Source organism: Triticum aestivum, chromosome 4D, assembly GCF_018294505.1.
Source record: "Triticum aestivum cultivar Chinese Spring chromosome 4D, IWGSC CS RefSeq v2.1, whole genome shotgun sequence".
Taxonomy (NCBI): domain Eukaryota; kingdom Viridiplantae; phylum Streptophyta; class Magnoliopsida; order Poales; family Poaceae; genus Triticum; species Triticum aestivum.
Window position 1 is genome coordinate 40,913,215 of NC_057805.1, and position 8,499 is coordinate 40,921,713.

General features: G+C 46.7%; 1 protein-coding gene across 1 annotated transcript; it reads right to left on the reverse strand.

Moving 5' to 3' along the window:
- Window positions 1-2,509: 2,509 nt before the first annotated feature.
- On the reverse strand, window positions 2,510-5,877 carry LOC123096033 (protein argonaute-2). The gene is made up of 8 exons (XM_044517613.1): window positions 5,577-5,877; window positions 4,648-4,728; window positions 4,485-4,573; window positions 4,316-4,390; window positions 4,118-4,221; window positions 3,775-4,044; window positions 3,625-3,690; window positions 2,510-3,131 (listed from the first exon to the last, which is right to left on the reverse strand). Exons 1-8 carry the CDS (start codon window positions 5,697-5,699, stop codon window positions 2,869-2,871), a joined length of 1,071 nt encoding a protein of 356 aa, XP_044373548.1. The 5' UTR covers window positions 5,700-5,877; the 3' UTR covers window positions 2,510-2,868.
- Between the last annotated feature and the right edge of the window lie 2,622 nt (window positions 5,878-8,499).

An 8,499-nucleotide genomic window follows, 5' to 3' on the forward strand; every position in this document is an offset into this window, starting at 1 on the left:
AACTATATCGATCCTTTCAGCTTGTAATGGTTGGATTTTTGGTGCTGCCTATTTATACCCATCCACCACCACTTACTCTCTAAGAGAGCCATCAGAACGAACCACAACTTCCACCATTAATTTTCTGAGAGAGAAGCACCTACTCATGTGTTGAGATCAAGAGATTCCATTCCTACCATTTGAATCTTGATTTCTAGCCTCTTCAAGTTGCTTTCCACTCCAATCCTTCTCCTACCCAAGCCAAATCTGTGTGTGTGAGAGAGAGAGAGAGAGAGATTGAGTGTGGAGGAGACTATCATTTGAAGCACAAGAGCAAGGAGTTCATCACCAACACAAAATATATTACCTTTTGGAGAGTGGTATCTCCTAGATTGGTTAGGTATCACTTGGGAGCCTCCAAGATCATGTGGAGTTGAACCAAGGAGTTTGTGAAGGCAAGGAGATCGCCTACTTCGTGAAGATCTACCCGAGTGAGGCTATTCCTTCGTGGACGGAAGCCATGGTGGAATACACAAGGTTGCTTCTTCGTGGACCCTTTGTGGGTGGAGCCCTCCGTGGACTCGCGCAACTGTTACCCTCCATGGGTTGAAATCTCCATCAACGTGGACGTACGATAGCACCACCTATCGGAACCACGCCAAAAAGTCTCCATGTCTCCATTGTGTTTGCTCTTTCCGACTCCCATCCCCTTTACATTCTTGCACTTGCATGCTTTACTTTTTCCTCTACTCATACTCTTGCTATGTGTGTAAAATATCTTGTGTGCCCTTTAACATGTGCTAAACTCAACCTTAACACGAAGAATCTTAAAAATGGCTACTTGTACTTGTTGAGGGTCTAATCACCCCCCCCCCCCAGACCCCTCTTCTCGATCTTTCACATGGTCGAATCGACGATAAGGAGTTTGTGGTGATGGTGGGGAAGGGGGTCACCAGAGGCACAACTCCAACGTTATCATTCTCCATGGAGCACCGTTGTGCCAATTGCATATCATATACTTCAGGTTTTATCGATCTGGGCAATAATTGAAGAAGATTAATGTATTGTACTTGTATACAACCTAGCTCCCCACATTATTTATTTACTATGCACGATAGTTGTGGTACCAGGAAGAACTCATGTTGCTTTAGATACAGAGTATATATTTTGACTGAATTTTCATATACAGTACTCAGTGTTTGTTTGCATTGTGTTGTGGATGATATCAATATTTTTAACCCAATTCATTATTCATGTTGTTTGTGTAAACTGACGGAGATAAAAATAATGCTTGCATCATCTATGTGATTTGCATCCTATGATAGGTATTTGACATCTTTTTAAGCTGTTATTATTTTGTACTACTACTGGATTAGTATGGTCGCATGAAAAACTGATTTTTCTTTATGGTGGATTTTTTTTATTCAGGAATATGAAGATGTGATTCTTACCAACGCCAGCACTGGCCATCTAGGTTCAGGACCAAGCATGAAGGTTAATCCAAATATGGAGGGAAGAATACAAATGTGGAAATGCATAGTCATGTAAGATGACAATACATAGACAATATTACTGCACGAAGGTTTGGATTGTTTCACACCGAGTTAAATTGAAGAGGCAAAAATACTGTAAGAAAATTCTATAAATGCGGAAATATGTTTGACTTCAATGAAACTGGTGCACCTTATATTCTGAAATGTCTACACATGTTCACACAAAACTGTGGTTGAAGATAAAAGATGCCAGGACGCACAATGGAGGGCGCGGGAAGGCAGCAGAAGAGCTCGGGTGAGCTAGCCGTGAGTGAGGCACCTCTCGACACGAAAGGGCAAGGTGATGCTAGGAGGAGCCGGAATAGTGTGAAGGCCTGCCAACCGAACCCATGGTGCAGGAATTGGAGGTGGACGCTATTTCAACTCGGATCCTACTTAAACTCAGTATCATTTTACATGGCCATTATTGGTGTTTGTTGCAACAGGCCCTTTTCCTAGTACAGTACTAGATAAAGAGAACAATTACTGCCTCAACAATTCCCCACGGTGCCCAGCCAAGCATCATCATACTCCTCCACAACGCCTAAACCAAGCACCAAACTCACTTCCTCCATATTTGGGATTGGAGCCTACACTAGAACAATACCCGTGCATTGCAATGGGATATAAATATTATTATTTTTTACGGTGGGGAAATATTCTAGTACGTTAAGCTTGTGATTACCTGTCCATAATAATATGATTGTGTAAATAAATGTTCATAGCTGCCCATGAATTAATTTATATTTTAATCAGAAATTTGGTAAGTAAATTAAAGTGAAATTAGTTTAGGATGTAAGTAAATTAAGATGATTAATTATCATACATAGAAGGTTGGACAAAGGTGTGGTGGAAAGAAAAGTGAAATGGAACCTTACGTTATTTTTAAGCAGTAGAGATAGCGAACAATAATTTCCCTCACGTCTAGAAGCAGAGGGTGGTCAGCGCTCTAGAACCAAACAGCGATATAGTAACAGGAAACGTACACCGAAGGAGAATTTCACATCCAAATAATAGTTTCGATAATCATGGCCAAAGAACTGCACAAATAGAATAAACAAGGTAACAGTTCCATCAGATAACACGACGGGCATGAACATAGAGCTGCATGCTCAGCATTCATCGACCATTGGGAAAAACAGCAAACCTCGCCAACAGCAACATTGAAAGATGATTGCAGGATAAACTTGGGAAAAGCATTGTGCTCACAACCAAACATCGCGCTCAGGGGAAACAACTAACACCCACACGAACGTACAGCTTCCAACAGAAAATCCTTGGATAACTCACCTTTCCCCTGATATTATAAAGCATGCACTTAAATAGAACCAGAAGCCCATGGAAATTCTGCCTTTGCTCAGTACCCTCGCCCACGAGCCATTCTTCCCCGTGCCCTTCCATACCCCCTTCCGCCCTCGTATCCCCCCCTCCCAGCAGGAGCTTGGTCATATCCCCTTCCGCCTTCGTATCCCCTTCCAGCAGGGGCTTGGTCATATCCCCTTCCGCCTTCATATCCCCTTCCACCTCCGTAGCCCCTTCCAGCAGGAGCTTGGTCATATCCCCTTCCACCTTCATATCCCCTCGCACCTGGAGCACCGCCACCCCTGCCGCGCTCATATCCTGTATGCACAGATGTATGTTAAGGGTAACATTGCAAATCTTTCTTGGTATTTCTAGATGCAAAACCACATTAAAAGAAAAATGAACATACAAAGTGCACTGTTTATATCAAAGAGTTCATATGGTCATAATAATTTAGGTCGCATGGCAAACTAGCAGGTAAAATGAACATCTCAAAAAAAACTTACACACCAATTGGATATCCTGGAACGTTTTTACACTTTAAACAGGTAAAGAATTATATTCATAACAGTTACATCGTCAGATCAGCAATCACATGAAAGTGGCATTGCTGCATGTGAAGAATACTGGGATGCATGAGTTATTTACATGATCAACATGCATTGCTTTTTAAGCATGCATGGCAATGTAAGACTTCGGTGTGTATGGCTCATGCTATAAAGGTGAAGAACAACTAACTATTGAATAACAGATCAGAACATGAGTTAAAGCACTCAATCAGCAAGCACAAGTATGTTATAAAAGGTCATACCCCCGCGGTAACTCCAATTGCCTCTTCCACGCATGCCACCCCGTCCTCGGTTATATCCACCATTTTCTGGTTCAACAAATCAATTGAGCATCCAAACTTCCCTAAATAAGCAAGATCAGCAATAAATATGTACAAGCTACCCTTATATACCTTGGTAGTTTCCTTGTCGGCCTTGGTTGTAGCCATATCCACCGCCATACCCACCTTGATTATCATAGTACCCACCATCTTGGTTGTATCCGCCTTGATTATCATAGTACCCACCATCTTGGTTGTACCCGCCTTGATTGTATCCACCTTGATTGTACCCACCTTGGTTGTACCCACCTTGGTTGTTTCCATATCCGCCATAACCTCCTCTACCCCAACCCCTACCACGTCCACGGCCCCTTCCTCTGCCACGACCCCTCACATAGGAGTCTAACAGAACAACAATCATGATAAGTTTGAACAACTGAAGTACAAAAACAAGTGCGGACTATCACTATCATACCGTCATAATCAGATGGTTGTTGGCGAGGTTGACGCAGCGGTGCTGGTGCCTGCTGGAGGCGCTGCTGTTGCCTGGGCTGGTCAACATAAGCCGGGCTTTGATACCTACAAAAAAATGTATTAATATTCCAAATGTGTATCATGGTTCATGCACACATGTTCTTATCCTATGAAAATAACAGACATGCATCCAATTTACCCTGGGGAATTTTGGTCCAAATCTACTGGAGACAAAGTAATTGAAATCATTGAAACATGGCGAGTCATCTCCAGTCTGCAGAATGAGTAACCATTGGAATAAATTAGAATCCTCGGTGCCACATAACTTTATGTGATAACAGGATGGAAGAAAGAAACAGAAACTTAACGGGACAAGGCCTTCTTCAATAGGTTCCCAGACATCAGTTATGCTGACAGAGCTGATGTTAGTATCTTGGTACAACCCCGGGACTCTTTTCTGTTTTCAAGAAATATATCAAATGTGGTTCTGTACAATGGGACAAAAATGAGCGAATAGAACTGAAGAATTACCTTGATAATCTCTGTGACAGCAACAGACTTACTGATTGCCTGTCCCATGGCTTTCAGAACAATCTCTTTAATCTTCCGGTCCTGATTCAAAATGTTAAACGTGAGTCATGAAGTAACCAATGGGAAAAATCATAGTTACAAACTACCAATGCCAGGCATGGTATTAAGATAACTGGTTTGCAAAACTAGCAACAAAGTAGACATGATGGACTTCTGAATCTTTCACACCCAGCATCAAATTTCACACCCAGCATCAAATTCAGCACCTCTCCATTACCGAGACCTCCTATCCTACGGCAGCACACAGCCCCACATTATGTAAATGCAATTGACTGCATCCAGGGAAAGTAAAGTAAGGGGCACAGAACTAACAGCACTGGCACTTCTTACAACTGAACTCCAAATGCTATCACTATCCGCCACAGACTTCAGAATCTCACTGTCAATTGAAACTGTTTTTTTACAGGGATTACTAGATTATACGAAACATCCCTACATTACTAAATTTCTATCCTCGATATGTAACCAAAATCCGCAAATCAGATTGACACATTAAACTTAATAACAATCTGTGCCGAAGGGCGCATACTAATAAATCTGGATATCCGTCGCATCAAACCAGATTCACAATGGGTTTAGTGCTAACGACACACTGATTCAAAACAATGGCAAACAGGTACACATTCGCGCAAATATCACACATCAGCATTGAATTTGTGCGCCAGTCAACGAGCTTCCAACCGATTCAGCGCAGCCTCGCCATCAATCAAACCACACAAAACCAGCCGTACGAACCACTCCGCCTCCCCGGAAGCCAGACGGGCAGAAACACGGCGCGACCTGGGGGCGTTTCCGCCGTCGACACGTGCCGAATCGAACAAGCGAACACACGAAACCGACGGGACGGGGGCGGCGGCGGGGGAGCGCACCTGGAGGAGGGACGTGGCGTAGGAGACATAGTTGCGGATAAGCCCCTGGGCGGTGATTCGGATCTCGTTCTCGGCGATGGCCGACTCGGGCCGCGGCCGCTCCACCCTCTGGTACCTGTCCATCTCGGGCCCTGGGCGCCGGCCGCCGCTCGTCGCCCGGCGGGAGGGATGGGGGGAGGGGAGGGGATTGGGTTTGCGGAGGGGATTTGTGAGGGTGCGGCGCGAGGTGGGGCGGGGGTGGTGAGGGAGGGGCTAAAACCCTAGGCGGAGCCAACGATACGTGCGCGCTCGTGGGGCGGAGGGCTCGGGTTGCACGAAACCGAGGGTCTCCGCCTTTATTTTTCTACGGGAGAGGGGAAATAGGAAGGGGGAGAAAAATAGAAAAGGAAAAGATCGTTCCGGGAATCGGCGGGTCCTTCGGACTTCTGGTTCTCGCGTCTTGGGCCGTTTCCAGGGCCGGCCCTGCCGTAGGTTCTAGAGTCGTCTGCAGGCTGGACTCTTCTTCCTGCGGGCGGGGGGACTGTCCGGTTTCCTTTTTTCTAGTTGTGGACGAAATCCGGATGCAGGTATTGTCAGCAACCATTCTATTCTATTTATAAGAAGTTATAATAATGAGTGCATCAAAAAATTCCTTCTTTGGTGAACAACACGTTTGCCTATTCCTCAATGAGGCATTGCACGAACAAACTCTCCTCACTGAAATCCTCTCGGCCATCCAAATTCCTCCTTACAAAACTTGCATCGCTGCGGTCTATATTCTCTACCTTAACTCCTCCCACCAGCCATGGTTGACGAACCATTTCCATTCGTACTTGACGATGGGCACCCTCCTGTTCCGGCAAAAACGACAAATTTGACCTGTGAACGAAAAGAATTCACAAAATGAATTGTTGATGAAAAAATTTCATCCGGCTGACCCTTTTGTGTAGCGCCCGACAGTTAAGCGCCACACTACACTGTGCGGCGCCTTACCGACGGGCGTTACACGTTTGGCCAGTGTCGAATCATGAAATCCTAAAATTGCTAAGTCAGTATGCAACGCCTGCGAGCTAGGCGCTACAATATACAGTGTAGCGCCTAGAGCGCCTAGCGCACTGTGCAAGAAGAAAAGACTATGCAGTGCAGCAGTCGCTGCGATCGGTTTCACAAGAAGTAAAACTTTTAAAATCAAGGCAGGTGAGAGAAAATATATTAAACACTGGGTCCCACAGTTGGAATAGAAAGGGAGAGAATAGTAGTACAGTATGGAAGGGCACGCCCAAGCCCAGCGGATGGAATCACCGGGGAGTGATTTTTGTGATGTTGCACACACACGTGGTGACTCCTCCGCCCCTGTCCGAACGGCGCCAGCGTGTGAAGCAATCGCGTGCTCCGATGGGCGGTGCGAAGAAAGAAATCCGCTTTTCACTAGTGCAGCACCTAGCCACTAGGCGCTACACTATACAGTGCAGTGCCTAACTCTCAGGCGTTGCACACTGACTTAGCAATTTTTAGACATTCCGTGGTTCAACGCTGGTCAGACGTGTAACGCATGTCAGTCAGGCGCTGCACAGTGTAGTGTGGCGCCTAGCTGTCGGGCGCTACATAAAAGGGTTAGTCGGATGAAATTTTTTCGTCAACAGTTCACTTTGTGAATTCTTTACGTCTACAGGTTAAATTTGTTGTTTTTGCCTCCTGTTCCCATCCCTGTCCATCCTCGCGCTCCTCTTCTCCTCGGCTTTGGCGCTTACCGCTGAAGACGCGGCAACCATCGCCCGTCGCCAACTGCTCACCTTTGAGAGGCATGCCGACTACGTCCACATCGACATAGACATCACTATCAAGATCAGCAACCCTCGCCTCCGTACGACACACACGGCCTTGCAGGCGCTCAAGCATGCGCTCTACTCGGACCCCAAGAACTTCACCAGGAATTGGGTTGGGCCTGACACTGCACCTACAATGGTGTCCTCTGTGTTCCGGCGCCAAACGATCCGTCTGCGAGCGTTGCGGCATTGGTGGACATGAATGGGGTGGACGTCGAACGGCACCTGCCCAGGGAGATTGGACTCATGATCGATCTCGTCGTGCTCCACCTCAACTCCAACCGCTTCTGCGGCATCATCCCAGAGGAGGTCAAGAACATGACCCAACTCAATGAGTTCGACGCTAGCAACAACCGCTTTGTCGGTCCATTCCCCGATGTGGTGATGCGCGTCCCAAAGCTCAGCGGCCTCGACATTCGATTCAATGACTTTGAAGGGCCCATCCCACCGGAGCTCTTCCTGAAACCTTATGATGCCATCTTCCTCAATAACAATCGATTCACCTCTGGCATCCCGGACACTATCGGCAAGTCCAAGGCTTCTGTGATCGTGCTTGCTAACAACGAGCTCGGCGGGTGCATTCCTCAGACCATTGATGAGGCCGCCGCCACACTCGACCAGTTCATCTTCATCAACAACAGCATCACCGGTTGCCTACCGGTGGAGGCAGGGCTTATCAGCACCACGACAGTTTTCGATGTCAGTGGCAATGCACTCACAGGGTCTATCCCGAGGACATTGTCCGGCCTGTTCAAGGTCGAGCAGCTTGATCTGTCGCATAACAAGTTTATCGGGGAGGTGTCCAAAGATGTGTGTGAGTTGTCGGCTTTGGCAAACATGTATGTTTCTTACAACTTCTTCACGAAGGAAGACACCAAGTGCGGCGTGGGCATGGACAAGGCATTCGAGGATGAAGCAAACTACATGGGACAAACAAGGTCCGCACAGAAAAGTGAAGATGAGTGTGCGCCTGTTTTGAGCAATCCGGTGGACTGCGCTATGGTAGAGCGTTGCGGATGGCCGAGTGGAGGCAAAAGTTCACCACCAGTGGCAGTGACACCAGTGCACTCATCGCCACCGCCATTAGTTTTTTCCCCGCCCCCGCCGAAAGCATCCCC